The sequence below is a fragment of the Ornithodoros turicata genome, chromosome 8, assembly GCF_037126465.1.
Source record: "Ornithodoros turicata isolate Travis chromosome 8, ASM3712646v1, whole genome shotgun sequence".
Lineage (NCBI taxonomy): Eukaryota > Metazoa > Arthropoda > Arachnida > Ixodida > Argasidae > Ornithodoros > Ornithodoros turicata.
Window position 1 is genome coordinate 162,878 of NC_088208.1, and position 26,944 is coordinate 189,821.

The window sequence follows — 26,944 nt, forward strand, 5'->3', positions numbered from 1 at the left end:
ATGTTTCAGTCTTGTGGATCGGCTCGAATTGTAAGTTAAGTAATCGCAGAACTTGAGCCCATTAGTACCGCCGACTATATCGTGCAAAAACTTGAGACGCCGAATATTCCTTCGTTGAGCCAAGGTTGGCAAACCAGATTTAGCATAGAGTGAAGTCGAAGATGTGTGCTGACCATATGCATTATATATAAATCGAAGGGCTTTTTTCTGCACAGATTCTAGCATGTTAGTATGCGTCTGTACGTAGGGATCCCAAAGAATATCCGCGTACTCTAAAATTGGCCGCACTAACGTAGTGTAAGCCGTCAGCTTCGTTGCAGGCGTACAGTGGCGCATCGTCCTCCTCAGTGACCAAAGTTTACGGGATGCTTTGGTAGCAACTTGTTCAACATGCTCGGCCCAGCTTAGGTTTGATGCTATTGATACACCGAGGTATTTTTGGTTCTCCACTTTACTCAACACAGTAGTGTTAATGCTATACGGAAAGGACAATGACGTTTTCTTCGTTGTAACACACATGAACACACACTTTTTCACATTGAGCTCCATCTGCCACATTTCACACCACGTAACAATAGATTGCACACAGTTGTTCAATTTGACTTGGTCGTTAGTAGTGTTTATACTAGAATACAAAATGCAATCATCAGCAAAGAAACGACACTGGATTCCCGGAATGGCGATGCAGAGGTCATTTATAAAAATTAGAAACAACAACGGTCCAAGCACGGACCCCTGTGGTACTCCGGAGAGAACTGCCAAGGAATGCGAATGGGCTCCACCAACACTCACGAACTGTTTACGATTAGTAAGATAGGAGTGAAACCACTGCAGTATACGATCATTACTTATTATGTTTTTCAATTTATACAACAGCTTAGTGTGCGAAACTCTGTCGAATGCCTTTGATAGGTCTAAAAACACAACGTCCGTTTGACCACCTTTGTCTACAACAGAGGCAAAGTCATGAACTATGTGAACAAGTTGCGTAACTGTTGAGTAACCTCGCCTAAAGCCGTGCTGCTCTTTCACCAAGAAATCACTTTCTTCCAAAACGCTAATTATGTGTTTAAAGACAATGTGTTCCAGAACTTTGCTACTAGTACTTAGTAGTGATACCGGCCTGTAGTTAGTAATGTTTGATTTATCACCGCTTTTAAATATTGGTACCACTTTGGCTACCTTCCAGTCAGACGGGATTTCACCCGATCTTAAACTGGATTGGTAAATGATACAAAGAAACTTTGAACACCACTCTGCATACCGCTGTAAAAAAGCATTGGGTATCCCGTCTGGACCACACGCCTTCTTCGTGTCCAGCCGGAGGAGCCTATCTAAGACACCCTCTGTGAACACTTCGACATCGCTCAGACCAAAGCAGGTAGAAGAGAAAGGTGGTTCTGTACAGTCGTCGTTGGTGTACACAGAGGCAAACCACCCGTTGAATTCATCCGCGATTCTCGCGCCGTCGACAACTGCCACCCCATTGAGTTTAATCTCTTTAATCTTATTGTCCTTTTTAACCAGATGACTCCAGAAGCGTCTTGGATTATGTTTAAGAAAGTTGTGCATAGTAACATTAAAGAAGTGGAAACGAGAACGGCGTACTAGTAAACGCAATTTTTGACGCAATACCGGGAGTGAGCCTTTGTGCCCTGGATGGAACCTTTCTATCCTATTTATTTTACGTTTCAACTGTAAAATCTCACGCGTTACCCAAGGATTACGCTTCTTCCGCTTCACTGTGCGCAAAGGCACAAACTTTTCGATGCACTCCAGCGCCAAATTCTTAAAGAAAAGCCACCTTTTGTCAACAGAGACTGCGGTATCCTCACAAAGCACAACAAATCGGTCAAAAGATTCTTCCAGCATGTCCACAACATCAGTATCACTTGCCCTGCTGAAATCACGATATTTGTTGGTCTCAATATTTGTCCCCCAGTTAATTGACATGTTCAATGTGCAAACAACTGCATCGTGGTCAGATATTCCGTCTGCGATCGACACATCAATTAGCGTATTTGCTGCAGCGTAAGATAAGAAAACGAGGTCAATCAACGACTCGCCATCATTGGTCCTACGCGTGGGAGCATCTACCACCTGCGATAAGTTGTTATCAAAAGCAATATCAGTTAAGAGCCGAGAGTGTTCACATCCGGCTGCAGGCAACATGTTTTTCCAGTCTATTAGCGGGAGGTTGAAGTCACCAGCCAAAATCACAGATGGAAATTCCTTAGATTTCGTGTCGAGAAAGTGGGACAATTCATGAAGTACATCTGTACTTGCTCGAGGGCACCTGTAGAATCCTCCCACCAAAATCGAACAGGTGTGACTCTTTACAGCAACCCAAACCATCTCGCACCCGTGGTCATGTTCAACAACTGATGCAGAGAAGCACTCCTTAACAAGTATGGCTACACCGCCTCCACGCGAACCACGGTCACGGCGGAAAACGCTGAATCCATCAGGAAAGATCTCGCTATCTTGAATGTTTTCGTTCAACCAAGTTTCAGTCACTACTGTAATGTCAGGATCGAACGCAAGTAATATTGACTCTAGCTCCGCCACTTTGTTGACAACACTCCTAGCATTGATATTTAGCAACCTAAAGGGGCGCCGTCAACACGTGTCGTATCAGACGTAAGATTGTCGACATGAATTTTGGCACCAAAGCGAAGCCGCCCAAGGAAAGGCCTAAAAAGGCAGCCTTCAGGCCATACATTGGGGCAAAGAAGCCTATCAAAATCAGCCTCCTGTACCGATATGTGGAATGAAGCGTATGACGCATGCCTCGCGGGCATCTTGGTACATGTAAACTGATCGTTGTTCAATGCGTTTGATACGACCTCAGACAGGTCCTCACTAGAGGTCGAGGGATGCAGCCTGGATACAAAGATGGCTTTCTCCCGCGGAGGTTTTGCCACAGCTCGCAACTTACTGTCTTTGGATGAGCCGATCGATGGCTGGACGCGCCGTCTCGGTAGGATCATACGAAACCCTTCATCGTCCACTGGCCCCTTCGAAGTATCGATGCTCCCTGACTGCTCTGGAAACTTGTTCCGATCATTGGTAGCCACCGTGTTGGGAAGCTGCCGTGCGATGCGACGTTGATTACCACGCTGGCCAACCATTTCTTCCGCCGGCGGTCCCATCGGTGCGAAACGAGTCAAGCTTGTCGGAGAAGCTGTGGTGGATGTCGACGAAGCAGCAGCACCATGAATTAGTACTTCCGCGTATCTGTCACACGGCGTCTTAACAGCGTCTTCGACGGTGGTTGACTGCGACATGTACCTTCGAAGAAGTTCCGTGTTGCGTGAAAGATGCACAAACAGGGCACCATTTTCCGCTCGCAGGGACTTGACCTCCCTCTCGAGAGCGCTAACCTTTTCCAACAGTGTCCCTAGCAACTTGCATGCGTTCGTAGGCAGGTCATCCGTCGAAACCTGCACCCCGCAGTCAACGGCTTCTGTAGCAAGTGTGGAGGCAACGAAAGAGTCGTCAGGATTCCGTCGTTTGGTGCAGTCAGCGCACTTGAACTTGCTCACGCCTTCGCTGACAAGGAAATCGTATTCCGCATCGGTGATGTTGACGCATTCGCAGTGAAAACTACGGGAACAGGCTCCCGAGCAGATAATAAACTGCATGCGGCCCGACAACGAGCGAGCGCAGCAGCCACACACGTCCGCTCCGCGCGACATCATGAACGATATGTTAATATCGTTAAATATAATCGTCTATAATATATCGTATAATATCGTCTATAAATAAAATCTAAAAAATATAAAATCGTCTATAATATATGTCGTATTATATATCGTATAATAATAATAATAATAATAATAATAATAATAATAATAATAATAATAATTTTTATTAGTGCCCAAGAATGGCCGCTAAGGCCATGGTGTTGGCGCACACAATACACATAACTCACAGTGGATACAGTGGATCCTAACAGAGGTACATTACAAACATAACAGGCCTACGTACTTACATATTTACAGACAAATATACCACGCAGTACACGCGATGAAACATCAGCAACAAAACTACATAACACGCATACGTACTTACATATTTACAGACAAATATACCACGCAGTACACGCAATGAAACATCAGCAACAAAACTACAATACATAGATTACGCGCAGCACATAAGTTATAAGATGGAATGAGACGATATACGGTACAAAACAAAGGAAAGAATCACGATTGAAAATTCACTGATGAAGGAAAGAAATAACGTCGCGTTCAAGGGATGCGCTGGAGGCGTGGAAAATATCACATGTGGGGGGAGGCGAGTTCAGAAGCATTTGGCATCGGGTAATTGGATCGCTGAAGCAGAAGCGTTTAACGTAGAAGACTGCTGGATTACGAAAAGCCGCGCGAGAAATACAAAAGTTTAGGAGGCTCAGCAGGAGTGGCGAATCAACACGGGCATGGACGCATTTGTACAGAAATAGGGCGTCGGCGATAGAGCGACGTGTGGCCAGTGGGTGAAGGTGAAAATAGTGCAATAGTGTGTCATATCATACAACAACTTTTTTCCGTAAAAAAAAACATTGTGTATGATATGGAGCGCTCGTTTTTGTACAGCCTCGAGACGCTTTGTATCAGTACTTGAAAGTGCGTTCCAAGCAACAGAGGCATATTCAAGCCTGGGAAGAGCATAGGACTTGTAAAGTTTCACGAAGACAGCAGGAGTCTGAAACTCATTGCATGTATATGACAGGAGGCCCAGCGTGCGAAGAGCGGAAGAACGAACCGCTGTAACATGTTCAAGGAATAGCAGCTTGGCATCAAAAATAACGCCTAAATCTCGGATACTGTCAACACGACATATTTCAATGTCGGAGAAGTATCGAAACACAGAGATATTTGTCTTGCGTGTGAACGAGACAACCTTCGTCTTTGCGCTGTTAATTTGGAGACCGTTAGCACTGCACGATGACAGTATATTGGATACATCTGCATGTAGCCTATAGCTGATTGCTAAAGACCGGCTTCGTTATTTTGCAACAATATTACAGAAACAACATTGCAAAATATTTGATATTGCAATGTTGGTGCAACACTGCCAATGGCCAGTTATTTTACAGTGTAGCAACGTTGGAAAAGGAACACCGGTGGAACACTACAGTCTTGGTGATATATGTGCAAGTGAACACAGTATGCTTGCACGTTCAACAGTCGTCCTGCTCCTTGGCCGACTTCAGGGGAATGATGCCGACATTCGTCTGAAAAGCCTACGGGGAACCTCTGGGAATACCGCAGACAGAACAGTCAGGATTCCCCGAACCCGTGTTACCTCCCAGTCTTTCCAGAGAAGGCGATCATTCTAACCACTATGCCACGCGAGGGCTGTGATCGCACACATGCAATGGAAGGACGCTATATAGAGGGTCAGCACGCATTCACATGTGCGTAAGAATGGATTCTAATTAATTTCAAATTTTTGGTCAGATTACTTTTCCTTGAGGTTATATTGTCCTCGTCTCGATCGTTTTGTCTAGAGCCATCTCGTATAGTGGGTCCACAGTTTTATTCCAGAATATGTGTCTCACAGTCTGAATTAATTCTACCCATAATGGTCACAGTAATTATAATGTTACCTCACTGCAGCACATGAAACACTGCCTAAGGAACATAATCATCATGTTTCCAAAATGCATCGTGCTGCACCAACATTGAACTAGAGAGAGAGAAAAAAAAACACAATCATGAAGGTTAGCAAAACATCTTACCTCAACATCTCACCACCCATTATTGGCGAGAGTGCAGCGCCAAGAAGCAGATACAGCTCGTCATTGAGGACTTTGAGGGCCGGTATTTGGCTCCGAAGTGCATCAGGTAGTGTGAGATTATTTTCGTGCTGCACCAGAAAAGCATCAGTGGCGTCTAAAAGCTTTCTGGATTCAGTCGGTGAAATGCCAGTCAGTTGTGCCACACGCTGTACAGGATTAAGTTTCCCTTGACTACCTCCCGATGAGAGCAATGTCGTCAGCATTGTTTTAATCATCCTGGGGCAATAAAACCTGAGGAATAAAAAGACAAAGAAGACAAAGAATCAGACACATCTGAATTTTTAATAAATTAAGTTTTAAAAAGGTATTTTCGCAAGATGACACTTGGTGAATGTGACACGGGAATTGGAATGTCTCGTGTCACATTCATCTCGGAAATTATCACGTTCGAAAAGTGACATTCGCCAATGATGGCGATGGACAGACCTGCAAAAACAACTTTTTCACAGGTAACTGAATTACCTGAATTGAAGTCGTTGAGTTATATTCATTGCAATATATAATATTAGATTGTAAATTTCTTCTTCTTGCCAGAGTAACGCAGTGTAAATACTAAAATATTTATGGAAGGGTCGACAAATGAACCGGCTAGTGGAGTATGACGACCAGAAATTTTTTATCAGCAGAAACATAGAAGCAAGCCAGAACTGAGGCTGGAAAAGCATATCGCAGAAATTTGGTGAATCCCTGAACAACACTAAAGTAAAACGGTAAAAAACGCAAAGCATGCTAAAAGTAACACTCAATGCATTACGAAATACTTACAAAAGCAAATAATTTACGGTTACAATTACTGATTAATTACGTTATTGTGTTTCTCGGTATTAATTACTTTACACGTCTGCAAGGAATACCCCCAAAGTGTTTGAAATGTACATGGCTAACCATTAATGTATACTTTAATAATGACTCCGTTGCAGGCTGAGCTTGTTTGGGGACCCTATACTTATATCTTCACGTTTCGAGGCTGAAGACAGATTACTGTGTTTCACAATTTTTGCATCTTTGTTTTGTCCCCTAGTCAATATTTCCCGGTCGATCTTCGCCCCAGATACAGGGTAATGTCACAGTCCAACAACAAATTTCGTGTAACATAAGAAAAAAAACACTGGTAATAAGTGAAAGCAAGAAAAAAAAAAGTATATGTTCAGTCGGATACGAAATACGAGTGCCACCAGCAGGTGGCACTCGTCTTGCAATCAATCAAATCCAATCACATTCAAGTTTCAATCGCTTTTTATCAATGAATAAAGTACAGTGAATAAAGTACCAATTTGGGCCTGTGGGTCGCACACAATAAAATCGCTAAAACAGTGCTAAAAACAATAAAGGAGACACAGTTGAATGCACTTGTGCAGAAGCAGTGCGTCCGTCCTGCGCCGTCCTTATTGTTTAAAGCCATTTTATCATACATCAGCGGACTCTAGGGGAAGAGGTTGGTCGAAATACCCTGGTCCTAGGCACACGGATACACTTAATATCATGGTTTCTCCCACCGTACTTTGACAGTGAATAATGGCATCTCTTCTGCGTTGCAGGCCGCAACAAGTAAATGATACCACACCACTTGGCATTACGTTGCAAGTTACGTGAGCAGTGCACGAAGCATAGGTCGGCGAATTCACTCACAGTGGCCATCACCGACATCACTGACCATCCCATCACTCAGAATTGTTGTAGTTGTTAATTTCATATCTCTGATTAGGTAATACACAATGTGAGGGAGGCCCTGTAGCAAAGCTAGAAAACGGGACCCCCAAAGAAGAAACTTATACAAACATAAAGTTAGATTGTGGTGACAAACAATCTAACCAAACATGTGACAAACTATCGAGTACGGAGTGACAATTGAACACATCGTGAATGATACAAAGCATTCATAAAGAAGAAAACATACATATACAAGTACAGTTATGAGCACCAGTGAGACACAAAATAAGGAAACTGAAAAGTTATATTAGAATAAGTGTAAATTAGGAAGTGGGAAGGATATGTGAGGTTGAATGATGGCAATGATGCGATGTGACGTTGATGTTGAATGATGGTTAATGATGTGATGTGATGCTCAGTTTGATTTTGAGTGACGGGTAATGATCTGATGTGATGTTGCAGTTGATGTTGATTTATGAGTAAGGATGTGATGTTGAGTGTGATGCTGAGTGACTGGTAATGATGTGATGTTGACTGTGATGTTGAATGACGGGTAATGATGTGATGTTGAGTTTGAAGCCCTGCGCTGAGTTTGACAGATCCAGGGAGGAGTTGTACAGAAGTATGCTTTGACCATTCATGAATATGGTGCCCCAGTTCCAGTGCACCTGTCCTCGTGTCTTGTGGTAATCTGAGTTTACTGTTAGCGGGAAGGTTCCAGTCCTATGCGTGACCTTGCTTCCGATGGGTGGGATGAGAGGGGTGTTTCCTGTTTAGCGTTGTATTCAAACTTCAGAGTCGGGGTCTCGGTCGGTTGGGGGGCGCTGCGCTTGGATGGCTTAAAGGGACACTTCGCAAGGATTACCGGCCTTTGTGGCCCAGTCGGTAGCGTGTTCGCATTCTGATCCTGAGATCGCTACTTGGAACCTGCCCGAGGACGCACCAACGTGGTGGCAGGGTACAGGCTGCATAGACAAGCCATGCCATAACGTGCAAAACATATATTTATACCCTTTAGTCGGCCCCAAACACGAGCAAAAGTGTTCTTATCATCAAGATACGACATTATATCAAGAGAGAAACACTATGCATTGGCATGAAAATTCGCAATCTAATTATTGCATATTTGCAATATACAAATTTCAAAGCCGCGATTCAAAACGCAGAACACGCAAATATCCGGCCAGGAAGAAAGTGGCTGGGAAGAAGTGGAAGAAAGTGGCTCTGTGAATACCCGACACAAAAAAACAGGGCGAAGTCACAATTCTTCCCCTCACCCTCTACTGGTTCATGCCGACATGCCTCCGTCCACCATGAGGTCCCGGTCATTGCCTCAACCCTGTGCCAGTGCGAGCAGTCTCTGAGCGTGGCCGACTACCGGCGAGCAGTTTCATCACCGCCAAAATTACAATGGTTCCACATACGTAGAAGATGACGAAAACGTGTTAGCCGTACAAGGAGCAGTAGCGCAGCGTCAAGAAAGTTGATTCCATAAAGCCACCAGGGGCAGAGATCTGTTATCGTGTGCAACACACTCGATCGATGCATTGCGCAACAATTCGAAGACTAGGCGGCGGCATACCAGATGCCACTGCAGCCAGTCCTTCCTATTCCACGCACCTCACCTTTACATACACTATTTCAGTACAGCACTACAGCCACCCGCCCTTACCCTCGCCCCGCGAAGACTCGCTCCAAGCAGTGGGCGGGCGCCCCGCCTGCCATTACGACACCAACACAACACAGCGCGCGTTCAATTTATGAATGTGACCTTAAACGGCTGCCTCTCTAGTTCAACATGAAATCTGCCCAGGTGCCAGCGCACGGTCGCAAAAGCCAAGTCATCGCCGAACGCCGACATGCTGCTCAGTATCCAAAGCCTTCGGTCTCGTAATCGGTCCCTGATGTTTAACTTCAAAGTCCATCTTCAAAATGAAGTTGTATTCAGAACGAGTTCTGAAGTTGAATTCTGACCTATGATACCATGGGCTGTGATGTCAAATGATGGGTAATGATGTGATGGGCTGTGAATGATGGCTAATGATGTGGAGAGCTGTGATGTTGAATGATGGGCTGTGTATGATGGGCTTATGTTATGGGCTGTGATGTTGAATGATGGGCTATTATGTGATGGGCTGTGGTGTTGAATGATGCGTAATGATGTGATGAGTTGTGATGTTGATGTTGAATGATGGGTAATGATGTGATGGGATGTGATGGTGACATCGAATGATGGGTTATGGTGTGATGAGCTGTGGTGGTGATGTGATGTTAGGGACTGTGGGAAAGACCGGACATGATGTGACGTTGAATGTGTGGCGGCCCGTGGATGACGATGAATACATGTCTCTGCTGCCGCGTGCCACTGCGCCTGGCAGCCAGTTGTACCGGCACCGTCCTAGCGTGAGGCCACGTCCATCGGCCCGCAGGGACATTCCATCATCGTCGGTCAGGACTAATGTACAGGAACACCACCTCCTCTACAAATTAATATTTCGGGAAATGCCGACCTATGCCACGAAGGGTGTGTAGTGTGCACAGCATTGCGACCACATGAACAGTTTTCCATGCACTCTGGATCACACATCTCTCATGTTCATGATCATATCACCTGCTACCGGTGACGTAGCGCCATTCCCACTGGCGAACTGGCTTGAGGCGACCTTGAAGTGAGCAGATGTTGCAAATGACGTCAGGACTCTTGTAGTGGGTGCGCTGTTGCAGCCGCTCGACGCTTCCTTTGGGCTTAAGCTACACCCAGCTTGAATGCAATATGAGAAAAATCTTATATAACCCCTCCCTTTAATAACCCCTCCCCATGTTATTTTTGGAGGAGAGAGGGAACATATCTGCAGCAGCGCTACTCGTAGTGGCTTATTCGTTCCGCGCATGACAACGGACCGCACAACGCAACGTTGGGAACAGCAACCCTCGTTTCCACGGTCTTGTTTCTTCTTCTGAAGGCATTGTGTAGAACGACAACTTGATGGAAGGTAATTATTCCGAGGCTGGAATATACATACGTTCGTGTCGGTTTACTCTGTTGATGAGCATACGAGCCTACCTTATAGTGTTGGCAAGGCAATTCCTCCAATGGTTCCCTCCAATGGTTCCAATCCCCGATGTGGTATCCAGCTCTCCTGGCATCTTATGTCTTTTTTCCTCAGCCTAAACGTAAAAAAGAGGGAAGGACCTGGTGGGATTCCAAACGGTTTCTTGAGGCGCTACGCAGGGGGGATTTCACTTTACTTACAGTTGATATATGAGAAAGCATGTGAATCAGGGCGGATTCCTCGTGCTTGGAAAATTATTGCGAAAGTTATTCCAATTCCGAAAAAAATCCCTGGCGTCATCCGTCAAAGATTATTGACCTATTTCATTGCTGTCAAGTTGTTCTAAGATTTTCGAGAACATAGTTTACTGTCACCTGTCTAGTTTCGTTGAAGAACATTCTGTGATAAGTGAGCTCCAGTATGGCTTTCGAAAGCGTTCCTCTAGCATATACCAACTTATTGAGTTTGTACATGATCTTGCGACATCCATTAAGGCTGGCAAAGAGGTGGACGTGATATTTCTTGATCTTGAAAAGCTTTTGACAGGGTGTGTCACTCAAAGCTACTCTTAAAACTTGGTTCAATTTTTAATAATAACAAACTTATATCCTGTCTCGAATCTTACCTTACTGAAAGGCAACAGTTTGTGTACCTTGATGGTATAAACTCACGTGTTTTGAATGTAAGCTCTGGAGTTCCACAAGGATCAGTCCTTAGCCCTTTGTTCTTCTTACTTTATATTAATGATATGCCAAATGCAGTTATCTCTAGTATTAAATTGTTTGCAGATGACCGCGTGTCGTACAGGGAAGTAGGGTCACGCCAAGACCAGGAATGTTTGCAAACAAGCCTTGACTCCGTTAAAAGTTGGCGCGACTCTTGGCAGATGTCCATTAATACGCAAAAAAGTGTGCAAATAACAACTAAAAAGAAAAATGTTCTGTCTTTCGAGTAATCTGTCAGCTCTGGGCGACCACTTAGGCAAGTCAGTAAACATAAATACCTAGGTTTTACATTTAGCGAGGACTTGAACTGGGATCAACATCTAAACGATGTTATCAGCAGGGCCAGTAGAAACAACAACAACAACAATAAATGAAGAAGTGATGATGACATGGGATGTTTCCCCGTGGTAGCTACAGGACCCTACCCCACTTCACAGTGGTTAATATGAGAGGATGAATTATGGCTTGCATGAAAGCAAAAAGGGAGCGAAGAGCCCGGGACTGATGCGCAGGGGAGCTCCATGGGCCAAGTACTTTGGACAGGCTGAATGGTCTATGGTCGAGGAGTTCAAGTTGGCGTCGAAGTACCTCGCGTTCACACGTGTATGCTCACAGTCCTCGATGATATGGAGGATCGTAGCTGGGGTGCGGCAAGCTAGGCACAGCGCCGTATTACTGTAACCCAGCTAAACACGGAACACAGGAGTGAAGGCGACGTGGAGTCGTAGACGCCGCAGGAGTGTCGTAAAGCTGCGAGGGAAGCCACCTGGCATCCTAAATGATAATGACGGGTCCACTGCATGGAGGAGCGACCATTGAGTGATGTCACGGAGCCATTGCTGGCGGGCCAAGGGTGACACCAACGCAGACAAGTAGGAGCGCCTATCTCCGTTGGAGAGGATAATGGGCACGGCTCTGGAGATACGGTGGGCCGCAGCAGCCGTCAAATCTGCCTCTTCATTGCCCTGAATGCCGGTGTGGCCGGGAACCCACTGTAGGGTCACCCGGTGTCCCTGATCGCCGAGAACCTTGAGCGCCGTCAGGATACAAACTACCACCGGGGCCAACGAGCCGCGGATGCCCATGGTTCCTACACTTTGCAGGGCTGATTTTCAGTCAGTGTATATCACCCAGGATCGGGGAGGGTATTTGGAGACAGACTTTAGAGATAACAAGATGGCATACAGCTACGCAGAGGTCGACGAAGTGCGACGTGACAGGCGGAACCCACATGAGAGGGACTCCTCCGGTATGACAAAGGCAGCGGAGGAGCCATCCGACGTAGACGAACCATCTGTGAACACAGCCGTGCGGCCTCTGTACTTTGTATCCATCATTTCCAAACTAGACTGCTTAAAAACCGAAACGGGGATCTGGCTCCCCGGCCAGGAGGCCAGGGATGTGTGTCGAGAGGGATGGGCTCGGCAGTGTCCATGGTGCCACTGAAGGGGCGGGCGGGGCAACAGTGAAGCCAGGGATGTTTCCAGATGTTGCTGAAACACATAGCGAGAGTTTACTGTTCTTCCGCCTACGTAGCTTGTGAACCAGAGGGTGGCGCCGGTGGTGAGGGAGCAACCGTAGGTAGTGTCGGATGGTTTCTCTTCGGCGGAGGACATCGATGGGTATTTCCCCGGCGTCGGCGATCACCATCCGTGTCTCAGCGCTGCGCGGGACACCAATGCACGTCCGCAGGCTGCGTGCCAGTGTATACCGAAGCTTGTGTTCAGACGTGGCTGATATACCGTGCAATACCGGCAAGCTGTATAGCAGGGACCCGCGATCCAGAGTTTTGCGGAGCACCAGAAGATCCCGCTCAGTGCAGCCCCAGCGCACGCTGGCAAAGTGACGAATCACATTCCCCTAGCGCTGAGCCTTTGAGATAATGAAGTCAATGTGCCTTCTCCACGACAGGTTGCGGTCCAGGATAACACCCAGGAACCTGTGAAACTTGATTTGTATGAGGGGGCAATCACCAATCCGCAGTTGGAACTTCCGCATCTCTCTTCGAGTAAAAGGAAGGACAGCGCTTTTTTCGGTGGAGATATCCATCCCCGCGTTCAAGAAGAAGCTGTTGATGGCATCCAGCGCTCTTTGCAACCGATGTTGAATTGCCGGCCTGGACTTTCCGACAGTCCAGATACACACATCGTCCGCATATATGGAGAGATTTGCTCTCCTCGGTAGACATTCCTTGAGGTCAACCATGACAATATTAAATAGGAACGGGCTTAGGACACTTCCTTGCGGGACACCCTGCGGGACAGCAGTCTTCTTTGTGTCACCTTCGCCTGTTCTGACAAAAATTTTCCTTTGGCTCAGGAAGTCGGAAAGCCACGCAAGCGCGGAGTAACGCATGAAGAACACCGGGGGGACTTACGGTGTCATACGCCCGCTTGACGTCCAGGAAGACAGCCATCACGATTTGCCTCCGGGCTTTCGCTTCCTCAACAGCAGAGACCAAATCCATCACCGAATCCATTGAACTACGATGCCTACGGAAGCCTGACATTTCCTGGGCGAAAACACTTCTCCTCTCAAGCCACCACTCGAGCCTGTGCAGCACCATGCGCTCCAGGACTTTACCTAGGCAGCTGGTAAGGCTGACAGGCCGAAAAGACGCCAGATCCAAGGGGTGTTTTCCAGGTTTCAGTATGGGAACCACTAGGGCCTCCTTCCACTGAGCAGGGACTTGTCCATCCCTCCATGATTTATTGTAGATCTCTAAGAGGACCAGAAGGCAGGTGTCATTCAGGTTACGGAGCGCAGCATAGGTGACCAAGTCCGGACCAGGTGACGACTTTTTCCGAGAAAACGCCAGGGCCGCCTTGAGTTCTGCAATCGTGAAGTCTGCATACAAGTCGGGGTCCGATGATGGAGGAGCTTGGCTAATAGCGCGCTGTAGCTGCACAACATGTTCTTGAAAGCCTGAGCATTTCGCTGCCTCGGAGCTCGCTGCTATGGTCTTGCAAAATTCGTATGCAACTTCCTTCTCGGGCTTGGAAATCGAGAGAGACATAGATCGCCAGTAGAAAGCTTTGTATGTTGAGGAGAAATCTTTGCGATTACGATCACCACGTGAAGCTAATTGCTTATGAAACCTTAGTACGTTCGGTTATTGATTATGGGTCTCTCGTTTGGCTTCCGAGAGCTAGAACGAGATTAAAAGAGCTTGAAATGAATCAAAGAAGATGTATTGGTTTCGCGAACAACACATTTTCCCGTTTTGAATCACCAAGTCAAATGCTCCACTCGGCAGGGCTTCTGAGTCTTCATATCAGAAACAAAATAATGTGCCTAAAAATTCTCTGGTCTATACTTAACGACGAAACTTGCATTCCCAAGGCCAAGTACTTGACAATTTCCGAAACTGGTAGTCATCGCAGAAAGCACACCAAACATTTAGTGCAATATCGCTTCAAAACTAACTGCTTACGGTACTCCTTCTTCACTAAAACCATTGAAGAATGGAATACGTGACAGCAGACGGCCATTGACTGCGACACCCTCCCTTGTTTTGTCTCCTGTACTACTGAACTTTATCGTGACTCATAACTGGGTTTCCTTTATATATGTGTATGTGTGTGTATGTGTGTATATAAGCATATGTATAGCTAATGTAGTATATTGAGTACAGATTCATGTTTGCTGGCGTATCGTTTTCGTTTTATTTTATTATGATTCTTATTGTTGTTGCCGTTATATTGGTAATGGAATATGCGCACTATGTATGTCCGTCCTTCCACGGCGAGTGAAACGCCAGAAGTATTTCAAATAAATAAATAAATAAAATACAAAGGGACAACCGCAACACAAGCTTCAAGTTGCCTGGGTGCATGAACAGCTGAAATATGGCAGTCCTCGTAGAAGCTAAGGAGCGGCGAGATTTGAATCACGCATCTCTCGTTTACCGGTCGAGTGCTTGCACCAATTCAACCACGCTGGCATCCGCTTTCCGACGACTCAACCGGTTGCCTCATTTGACTCAGTGGACACACATTCACTCTCACATTCTCTCCTACAGTTCCCCTTTCACACAGACATTCATGCGACACAAGCGGGGGGCACGGCATCTGATTAACGTAATGGATTTTTCAAATTTTCAACGATATCTTGTCGTTTGGGTCGTCCAAGTACTTCAAACAAAGAGAGGAAGGTTGATAGCTGGACGTCGAGAAATTGAGCACCTACTACGAACTAATAATACCTATATGAATAAAGTAACACACATACACAGTTTTTCTTTGATGTATTGTACTTTAAAGAAGAACTTTGACATACTTAGTCAGAGTAATTAAACCACTAATTACTTTCGCTCTCGTGTTCTCATAATTTGTATTCATGCGGAAATTTCCTACAATGCAGCATTACAGAAGTAGACCTATGCCGAACCAGCTTCATTTTCCTCCTTGAGGGGCCTGCGTCTCGAGCAGAACAAAGCTCCTCATTTCCTAAATATCTGCTGTCTCAGTCGGCTCGAGAACTAGAACTTGAACCAATGAGCATTGCGATTTGAAAGAGCCTGCAAGTTTGTTGAACGTGGACCTCCCGAAAAGGTATGGTTTCTTTGGTCGTTTCTGTAGAGGGATCTGTAACAATCACTTGTTCTCCTGAGATTACGATTGTTGCTACGATTTGCCAGGAAATTTAGCGAAGCAACTCTCGAAGATCAATGGCGAAGATTCTCGGCTGCTGGCTTGCCCATCTGGTACGCTCTTGTCGACTTCCTTACCGCTTCAAACCTGCTTGACACCCTGTGACAACTTGTGTGACACTGTGTTCGCGCGGTATCTGACATTACGAACCAGTGAGTGTTTCTCTGTGCCTAACGTCTCTCCCTCTCCTTTTCCCCGCCTTCCTTTATGCCTTCTTCTGCTTTACCCACTCTACCTTATTCCTGTTTTTTTTTGTCCCTATTTTTCCCCCAGAAACGCGTTTTGGAGTAGCCAGTCCTGTCTGGGTCTGGACTAGCATCTCCATATTTTTCTTTCATTTCCAATTCCAGTTTCCAATCAACGGTGAAATCTGTAGCACTGTTTTAGTTCGCAAGCAGGAACAAAAGTACGTCTTTTTGGAAACAATCGATCGACCAATAAATAAATAAATTAAGAAATGCCAAATTCGTGTTACTCCGTCACGAAACTCGGAATCCGCGTTACGCCGTCACGAAACTCGGAATCCGCGTTCTTCGCATTTTTCCGCCACAAACGGAATCCTTGGCTCGTCACCATATCACTTATGTAGATTTTTAACCTAGCTCTTTTAATACATTTGTTTTGTTGTGGTATGAGTGCGACACTTTAATGATGGGTGCCACGTCTAGTGCCATAGAACGATTAATTTAACATCGATATTAGATGGCTTTCTTCCTTCTGTTCAAGTGATCCGCATCAATTTCGCTGACCTATATTTGCATCATTATAGTTCACTGTGCAAATTATTTACTACTCGAATGCGGGAAACGTTGTGATATCTGGCCGCTTTAAACAGACACTGCAAGAGGTAACTCAATAGTAACCGAATCACATTTGATGAGTACCTATAAGTGCTGTTTGGTCTTGGCAGCTTTTCCTGTAAATGAATTACTTTCTGGGTCGTGTAACTTTAAATTAATTGTCTTTTCTGAGTAACTAATGCCGCTCTGAATAAAGTACTTTTTCAATGATGTAGTACTGTGCTCCAAATATTATTTTCCTAAATATTTCTATTGCATCCTAGGTACATTACCCCCTCTGTATATGGTATCGTATATGTATACATAATTACAGTACTTGTACGTGTCTGAGCACACGCCGCGTGACTTGGTTTGTATTTCATTTGACACTCAAAGACGTCAATAACACAACGTTCCAAAACTGCCACGAGTCCTACCAAGCTTAGGATTATCCTTACGCTGCGCAATGCTTATCAAGTCCCACATGTGTGGTGAACGCCGTTGTCATCTCACGTTACGGTAACAACAACGTCGGGGTTTCGCTATCAAGTTGCGACTTCAGCGAAGCTATACCATAATTATTGCAGCTGTCAACACACATCGTGGATTATAACAAGTCGCTTCTCGCGTACAGGTGTCTACATGACCCCACTTGCAAATTGCACCTCGGATCGCCGCGAAGGATGAAACTGAAGCAATCCACCGCACATACGCGGGAAAAAGAAATATGTGGCTGGATGATACATCACACTCCGCAGATATGATTACCACAGACTTGAGAATTTCGCGTTCTAAAGTGTGTGATGAAGGCCAACTCCACTTAGCTTCTGGTTTCGGACATTGTAGAAGGTGCATAATGTAAAACTCCGAGACTAGGGAACACGAAGGAACAGACACAACACGAAGTCTTACGGTCTTACTGTTGGTCTTACGGCAAATGTCAAGCTAAACCCATTTTGCCCGCTTCAAGTTGTCATTCTAAAACTGTAAAACGGGTTTTGGTCACACATATCCTACCAAATGCCGTAAAAAATCTTGTTGTCATCATTCCCTCTGTGGGAAGTCAGCTTCTCCGTTTGAATGATGCTGGTTACCCCATCACATGTTACTTGGTGCTTTAAATGTTTTGTTAAACACCTTGCTTCCTGGTTCGCCTGAAACTAAGCCCTCTGTCCCCAAACGGGTGGTTTTACCTTACTTTCACAAAGTGTCTCACAAGTTGTTAGCCGTTGCGAAGAAGTTTCAAGTCAACCTCGTTTTCAAGAACAACCTCCGTCTTGACCACCTCACGCCTTTCGCCAAACCTCAAGTTTTTTGCAAGAATCACCGGAATATGTTTGTCCCCTGTTCTTCAAACGTTGTTTACCAGATCCCCTTAGCTTGTGGTTTCTGTTATATTGGCCAGACAAAACATTGCTTAAATGATCGTTTGAGAGAGCATTCATTAAAAGTAAAAAATGAAACTTCAAACTCTGAAATTGCAAAACATTTGGAAGAATGCTCAGATTGCTTCCCTCTATGGGATGAAACAATTGTAAAGGCACCCGAAGTGGACCCTCACAGAAGGCTTTTGAGAGAGACCCTTTTCATAACTTCTTGTGGGAACTGTGTCAGCAAACCATCCGTAATCCTTGGTCCGGCCTTAAACAGACTGCTCGTTCCCCCGAAATGACCTACTATTTTGTCCTCAACTGGCGTTCCCTTCCCTTCTGTTTGTATATATTTCTTGTATGTGAAGTAAAATTTTCAGCTCTGTTGGAGACTTCGTGTTGTGTCTGTCCCTTCGTGTTCCCTAGTCTCGGGGTTTTACCTTATGCATCATCTTCACCAGCTCGCTTGTTTCCTAGCCATTTTTTTTCATTGTAGAAGGTTTTCGGAATTTCCGGCTGCATGCTTTTGATTTATGCAGCCAGGCTTGTATGTTATTGTACACCGCAGCATAAGCTTGACACGCGGTGCATTGACACACAGAGACATTTTGTACACATAATTATTAAGTGGGTTGTGTTGGTTTGTGTGAAAAAGAGAAATATGGAGATGTTGGGCGAACTCTGCGTTGCGCTGGCTATTCCGTTACGCTGAGTGTAGCGAGGTATCGCAATGCCAAGTATTCTAAAGGGATGTTTGTTCCACAAAAGTCTAAGGAAGGAGATCACAGAGTGTGAAACACGTCCAGGTGCTGCTGGCCAGTCACCAAATACTTTCTCGAGGTCACGGGGGGCGTTGTCGTGTCTCATCAAGACATTTTGGAATAACTTTAGGTGAATTTTAAGTGGGAGCGATTGACGATCATGATATACGATCTGAAAATCACAATTTCTTGCCATTGTTGCTCAATTTCCGAAAACAGCGATACGTATTAATAATTTCAGACTTTCGAATGTTCGAAATTGTCGAGGAGACACCTAAGCCAATCCTTGGCATCAAATTACGCAAAGTGCAGAAGGTCTCTTTATTAACCTCGTAACCTCGTAACGTGTACTCGAGTCGTAAGCCACACATGTGTGGCGAACAGCCTACTAAAGGTAATCGAACGTGGCATCATATGCTGTTGAGATAGAAAGTCATATTCAATAAGTACACTCGGTCTCGCTTGATACGCATGCTGTACAATACAGCGCTTTCGCTTACGAGTTGAAAACAGGGTTTATACACTATGGCAGTGCTCCACAAACTCGGCCACCCAAGGAAATACAACCAAATATATCCTCTAGAAACACGAAACGTCGCGTCGCGAACAACCGCCCCCTTTTCCTGTTTTTCGCGATGCAATAACATTTTCGATTTCAGTGCGTGAACAGTAATTTACGAAAGTGGCGCAGCAATTTTATTTGACAATTAAAGCCAAGGAAACCAGCTGGGCTAGAAACCATCGTACAAAGAAATAACAACAAAAGGCAACGCGTGGCAGTTGGAGCCCCAGTTCCTACTGGCAGTGTAGGACTTGTTTGTTAGAGTGAAGCTTCAAAATCGTGGGCATGGTTTGGACACAGTAGCTCACATTTACGGATCCACATTGAGCATGTCCATGACACCACCGAGAAGCCAAGTTCGCAAAGTACATAATGGCAAACGAAATGACGGCTTTCTTGGGAGTGCTAAGGAGTAGGTACTTTCCTAGTAATCCCACCCTAGCTTTGGGAAGTGGCTTCAGCAGAAAATGCAGACCCAAACCCATGCCGCTCGCGAGCCTCTTCACGACCCCCTGCTGAATCTGCCGCGACCTTCAAGGGGGTCGCGACCCACAGTTTGTGAAACACTGCACCACGAGTTAGAACGCCGTTCTATACTTCAGAAAAAGGCACCGACTGTCGGTTTTATTAGGTATCGCGGTTCATGTCGAGCGTCGCTGCTTTAATTTTGTTTTGTGCTTCTTGGTCAAGGAAAGTTTTGTGTACGCGCTACGAATCAAGCAGCAATGATTCCAACGCTCAGCCGTTTGATAGCATAGATGTTTTTCTTTTTGCTTTTTATTCTTTAACCTCGGACACTAATAATGTTTTCAAACTGCTCGGGCCTTAACGCAATACATATGGTGAATATTCCCGGAAGAAGGACGCTGTAACTTAGGGCCGCAGGCGCAAAGATTTACTTTATCGTTCTTACGTCGAACTTTAACGACCTGCCATCCAACTACCATCCAACGGGCTAATAGAATACATACGCGCCACACAGTATATACAAAATAGTGTGTTTCAGAACCTCATTTCCTTCATTTTTTACATGGACTCTCATTTAAAAAAAATAGCGGGCGACACGGAGTGGATTTACGCAGTTATGACGTGACTCTGAACAGCAAACGCGTTATCGCTCAAGTCCTTGCCACTTCTCCGAGTACACCCCTTAATGGGCATGGGACAGGAGGAATAGAAAGACAAGGAAACACCAGCGGTTTATCATGCAACCACAACAAGAGATGTTGCACCTTGCAGCATTGCACCTGATGTAGCCGCATTCCTTCAAGTAAATAATCAAATATATTGCTGTGTATAACATATTGACCGTCCTATACACAGGCTATGACTCAATGTACCGTACAAATCACGTCTTCTCTTCAAACTCAGCATGCGTGACTCTCTGAACTGAAGTGAGTGTGGCGTTGAAGAGGACGCAGAACACATTCTTCTCAGGCGTCGACAATACGTTCACGTTCGAAGGGCTTTAGAGGCGACCATGTCTCGTGTGGATTGGCGACCGTTTGACATCACGAAACTGTTAGGGCCTCAGTCGTCGTGCAAGGGGCTGAGACTTTGGAAGTACAACTGGGCTACTGGACGTTTTATGACTTAGTAAGTTTGTGTGCGCTCTCATAGTGATTCCTCTTGTTTGACATTTTACACTGACTTGTTTGGAACTGTTGAACTACATGTTGCGCTCCTGCATTTTATGCCGTTCATATTTTTCTATTCTTGTTATTATCTGTGTAGGCGTCCTGGGATAGCCAGTCCGACTCACATTCCTTTTCTTTTCTTTATCACATCACATATCGAAAGCGTATTTGATGAAGCAGTGGTCAGTAAAGCACGGCACCTGTCCTAAAACACTGCGCGATCCTACGTTTATCGGTCGGCCCGTGCTCGAAGCGACGAAGCCGTACCTGGGCCTGACTCAACCGACGACGACTTGGTGTGCGCATGCCACTTCCCTACTGACGATTGCAGCCAGATACGGTGTACAAGGAAACGGCTGAAGCGGGACCCCAAACACTTTGCCCTTTGGACTTGGCCCGACCCGTGCTCTAACTTGTGAGCACGGGCCGGGAGCACTCCTTACAGACCGATCACGTCTTCCCGAAATATGCGTTTTCCTGTACCGTCTGAGCAAGGCTACTTAATGATGTGTCCCTTCACTTCACGCAGAAGGTCCACACGTACAGTACATTACATAGTGTAGTGGTTCCCAAACTGTAGGTCGCGCCCCCCAGGGAGACCGCGACACATTCCGGGAGGGGTCCTGAAGCGGCCCACAAATCTTAAAAAAATGCCACGCCGTGCCTGCTATTCTGCGTTACCAGGAAGCAGGCGGAAGCAGACCCAGAGGTGTCTCATAAACGCGCTTTCATGAGGGGTACGCGACGTTTTCGATGCATCACGCAGCCTTGTTTTCACGTCTGTTTTCACTTGTGCACGAAGGCCAAAGTCTATATCGTAAGGTTCACTCACTCCCACTGAAAGCCACAGAATCTGCGTCTTATCTTGCGTGCACGGACGCCACTCGTTTACGGTGCACCGCGCAGCATCGTCTTCTCGAGCTGTGCTTGGCTGAGGCTGGCCCACACTGCAACTCCTCTCCGTTACGGCCACGGTACGTACCCAGTGCGAAGTTGGTGGTCGTATGGCACGCTTGTGAGCGAAGTGCGTTCTTGATACGGAAAACACGTGTGTTGGACCAGTCACACCTCCATTCCACTGACAACAATGAACGAGCAATAGTGCTATGGTCGGCGGAACTTTGAGTTGTATCGAAGCTTCTACGGCATACGGAGCAAGTAGAGCTTTTTGTTTCGCCAACGTGCTTTCAACGGAGGCAGCCATGTTGGGAAACCAACGGCGACAGCACAGCAGTGATGGGATGCGCTCCCGCGGTGCGCCTTCGCTCATTGGTCAGCTGAATGGCCGGAGGTACCATAACCCATACCGCGTAGAGTTCAGTCGAGCTCAACTTTTTCGGTGCGTGTGCTTTTAGTTTCGCCGTGCTTGCTTGCCATGACAACCGTGCCGCGCTGTATTCGTAACGAATGCAAATGCAACAGTGCGTACCGAGCATCGAGGCCACGGAGTAAGTCTTCTTACTCCGTGATCGAGGCCAAAAACCTAAGAAAAACGTTTCGCGTAGGTTGTCTGTGAGCGAAGCACAGACTAGTGGGTATTTCTTGTAGCTAATTGCGCCGTTAGCAATGCAACGGGTTTAGCGCGGCAACAAAACGTTCGCACGCTACATGCGGCAAACTGAGCTGGCTAGAAGACAGCTGTTAACGCCAGATGCGTCCACTCGAGGTCGCACCGCGGCGCCATCGCCTTGCCGCATGGTCCCTGTAAATGGGGCGTTGTTTATATGTCTAGATAATAATAGAAGGCAAAAAAATAAATAATGATCGAAAGGCAATCGGGAAGCCAAGCAGCCGGACGAACACAATGAAAGGTTGAATTTGTGGAGACCCTGAGGGTGAAAATATGGATAAATACTTACGTGTACTTGTCATTATGCTTGGGTAGACTCATGATGGGTACTGGCTGCCAATCTCGTCCCGCTTTCCATCTTTGATATTCTTCTTTAATGGGGTACATACCGTACAGCAGCAATGCCACGCTGTCAAAGCACCTTGGTTCTGGACTACTTCGAGCCCATACTTCACGTGGGTCAAAAGACAAGCTTGTACGGTATCTCTTCCGAAGATACTCCCCTATCTGGTGCATAGCTAGCCTTCCTTGCTTCGTTAACTGGCCAAAACCATATTGCCAGTGGTGGTTTTTATTTGGATCCCTGGGAAAAGTTCCCAGAGGCGCTCTGGCTCCATGTCGAAACACGACAACGACAAGTTCCTTGCGCACGTCAGCTTTTTGAGGAGCCGCTGAGGTTAAGCTTGTCGTAATGCAGAGTAGGATGCACGCAAATTTTGTGCAAAAATACAGAAGCTGCATTTTGGTGCAGACAGGAAGGGCTGCTTTCTTCTACTGCGCTCTGAAAGACAAGAAAACAGATACCGTATCTTATGAAATGAAAGGCGAATATTTGCAATACAAAAAAAAAAGACTAATGGCATATATTACTATATCCTATGAAATCACAGTAGGGGCTGTAAGTACGTCGTCTTTAATTTCTAAACGAATAGGAGTACCCAAGTAGCTGCATGGCTAATCTTTTGAGTTCTAGGAAGCTCTATCACAATATTTCTGCCCTTCTCTGACCGCATGGCCACTTTGTAAGTTAGAACAAGGACGACGCTAATGGCAAGGTCAGTGGAGCAACGTTCTTTGCTTTCAAACTCCGCTAATTAATTACTGGTTGCTCCATTATCTTTCTGTGATACGTTTGACACAAATGGAATATGAAATTAAAGAGAAAAAACTACAGACACTCAGCGCAAAAAGTGACAACTTACATTGCTAGACCCTGCATGATGTGAGACCATGAGACGCCAGAAGCCAGAGTGACCGTTAACCAAGCGAAAGAAAAGACGCTTTGCACACGGAACCATGCACGTGTTCTCAGAAGGCAGGGCCCGTATAACAATTGAAAAATCATCAGCGTCAATATAAGCGTAAAGGGCTAAAATGAGACGCCAGAAGCCAGAGTGACCGTTAACCAAGCAAAAGAAAAGACGCTTTGCACACGGAACCATGCACATGTTCTCAGAAGGCAGGGCCCGTATAATGATTGAAAAAGAATACGCGTTAATATAGGCGTAAAGGTGATGATGATGATGATGATGATGATTTGGGGTTTTGTGGCGCAGCGACAACACAGGTCATAATGCGCCAACACTGTGATTAAAATGTGACTAGTTAAAAATAGGTGCGATGTTTAAAAAAGAGAGAAAAACAACTGATGAAAAGCAAGCCTAAAACTACAAAACATTCACAATTCCAATGTCTTTTAAAAAACTGAAAACTCGACTAAAAGGGATGATAGCCTCATCACCGAGCAATAGTGCTGGGTGAAGAGGTAAGAAATATGTATAAAACTCCTTAAAATGACGCTGACGATGAGTTTCGTGATGTGGACATGTGATGAGTATGTGCATAACAGAAAGAAGCTCACCACAATGCGTGCATTGAGGCGGCTCCTCTCTGTGAAGTAAAAACTTGTGTGTAACGTATGTATGACCTATCCGTAATCTTGATTGTAACAGACTACACAGACGATTTTCCAGGTACTCTGCATGACTTTGAATGTGAGGTTTGATCAAGTGGAGTTTGTTGCATGTCTGTGTATCCCAGAAGCTCTGCCACTTAGCGTAAATTGATTTCTTGAGTGTTGACCTAATATCTTGGATGGGGATTTCAAATGGGGTAATGTCACTGGAAGTTGCAGCTGCAGCAGCCTGGTCTGCTAATTCATTACCCAATATGCCAATGTGGCTCGGCACCCAGCACAGGATAACAGAATAACCCCTCTTCTGTGCAGAGCTGGCCAAGGATTGTGCGCGTTGCACAAGGAAATTCTTTTGTTTCTGTCTGCTACAGATGGCATTAATGAAGCTCAAGGAATCACTGTATATGATGGCTGATTTTATGCAACCTTGAAGAATGTAGCTCAGTGCAAGGATAATGGCATACACCTCTGCAGTAAAAATGGAAGCTATATTTTTTATACGATGTGACCTTGTGCATGTTCCAGAAATATAGCACAAGTCACTCCTGCGCTAGACTTCGACCCATCAGTATAAATTTCAACATGATTTCCAAAACTTTCTTTCAAGTGTTCGAATTCCTGTTGTAGTGCTGATGTAGCAGTTTCCTGTTTCCTGTACTTTGTCAATGTAGTATCAGACCTTGGAGGTGGTTCCCAAGGTGGGAGCCTTTTACCACACTCCAAAACAGGGGTGTCATAGCACGAAAATTCGTGATCCAGAACATCCCCCTCAATGCGCATAGAAAAAGGAGGGGCTACCGAGGGTCTGTTTATAAAGAGTTGCTTAAACCGTGTACTTGTGACAGAAGTGAATGCTGGATGTTGCGGAAAAGTTCTTATTCTTAGTGCATATGATGCTGCGAGGTAAAATCGCCGTCTTTTTAAGGAATATTGATGAGATTCGACATACAGGCTTTCGACCGGTGAGGTTCGGAAAGCACCGAGAACGAGCCTGAGTCCCTGGTGATGAACAGTATCTAAGGATTTCAACACAGACTGACGGGCAGAGCCATAGACGACGGACCCGTAATCTATCTTCGAGCGAATGCAAGATGTATACACACGACGGAGTGTTTCCTGGTCAGCACCCCAGGATCTGTGAGAGAGGATTTTCACTAAATTCATTGACTTGGGGCACTTCACCTTCAAGTTTTGAATATGAGACTTGAAGGAGAGCTTAGAGTCGAATATGACACCAAGAAATCTGCTCTCCGATTTTACAGGTATATCTTGCCCATTAAGTTTGAGCGTGGGTGGTGGAAATGCTCCTCTCATTCTCACAAAGTGGACACACACTGTTTTCTCTGTGGAGAATTTAAACCCGTTCAGTGAAGACCATTTGGCCATTTTATTTATACACAGCTGCATCTGTCGTTCACATCTTGACAAGCTTCCCGAACAACATGATATTTGGACGTCATCCACATACAAAGAGTACGATATGGAAGGTGGAATGACACTTGCTATAGAGTTAATTTTAACCAAGAATAATGTCACACTAAGAACGGATCCCTGCGGGACACCATTCTCTTGCACAAATGAACGGGATAAAGTAGTTCCAAGCTGTACTCTAAATGTTCTGTGCTGAAGGAAATCAGCAATGCATTTAAAAAGGCGACCTCTTACACCAATGGAACAGAGGTCCTGCAGGATACCGTATCGCCAGGCGGTGTCATACGCTTTTTCCATATCAAAGAAAACTGACAAACAGTGTTGCCTTCGGACAAAAGCTTCACGAATAGTTGTTTCTAGACGAATGAGGTGATCCACTGTGGAACACCCCATTCGGAAACCGCACTGGAATTCAGATATACAATAATTTGTTTCTAGGAGGTGAATCAGTCGGTTGTTTACCATTCGCTCGAAGGTTTTACCTATGCAGCTCGTGAGAGCAATAGGACGGTAACTGGCTGGATCTGAACCTTCCTTCCCTGGTTTTAGGAGGGGTATTACAGTGGCAATTTTCCATGCAGATGGTAATGTGCCCTGTATCCAAACATGGTTGAAGAAGTTGAGTAAACATTTTTTTGATAAGTCAGACAGGTGGTCGAGCATGGAATATGTAACTCGATCTGGGCCTGGAGCAGTTGCTTTTGCAGCTAATAACGAGCGTGAAAGTTCTACCATGGTGAATGGTTGGTTGTACGCAGAACCATCGCCATCATGTATCGCAAGTTTTTGTTTTTCAGCTCTTTGTTTAGTTTTAAGAAATTCACTTGTATAATGGGAAGAACTGGAAATGCTTTCGAAGTGTTCACCGAGGACATTAGCCTGTTCTTCTAGGCTTTGGCATGCTTGGCCATTGACTTCTAAAAGAGGAACTGAACGACTGAGATGTTCCCCTCTGATTTTGCGGAGTCTGTCCCACACCACTTTGGATGGGGTGTTACAGGACAGAGAAGAAACAAAGTTGCGCCAAGAGGAC

The 26,944-nt window shown here is 45.5% G+C and overlaps 1 protein-coding gene across 1 annotated transcript in view; it reads right to left on the reverse strand.

The window, feature by feature from the left end:
- LOC135365809 (prostatic acid phosphatase-like) overlaps positions 1 to 23,805 on the reverse strand; it is a 35,805-nt gene extending 12,000 nt beyond the window's left edge. The window contains exons 1-3 of the mRNA XM_064598522.1: positions 23,768 to 23,805; positions 22,855 to 23,346; positions 5,747 to 6,037 (exon numbers count right to left, since the gene is read on the reverse strand). Of these exons, the coding sequence (XP_064454592.1) occupies positions 5,747 to 6,037; positions 22,855 to 23,306 (743 nt within the window). The 5' untranslated portion in view covers positions 23,307 to 23,346; positions 23,768 to 23,805. The remainder of the gene's footprint in view (positions 1 to 5,746; positions 6,038 to 22,854; positions 23,347 to 23,767) is intronic.
- Between the last annotated feature and the right edge of the window lie 3,139 nt (positions 23,806 to 26,944).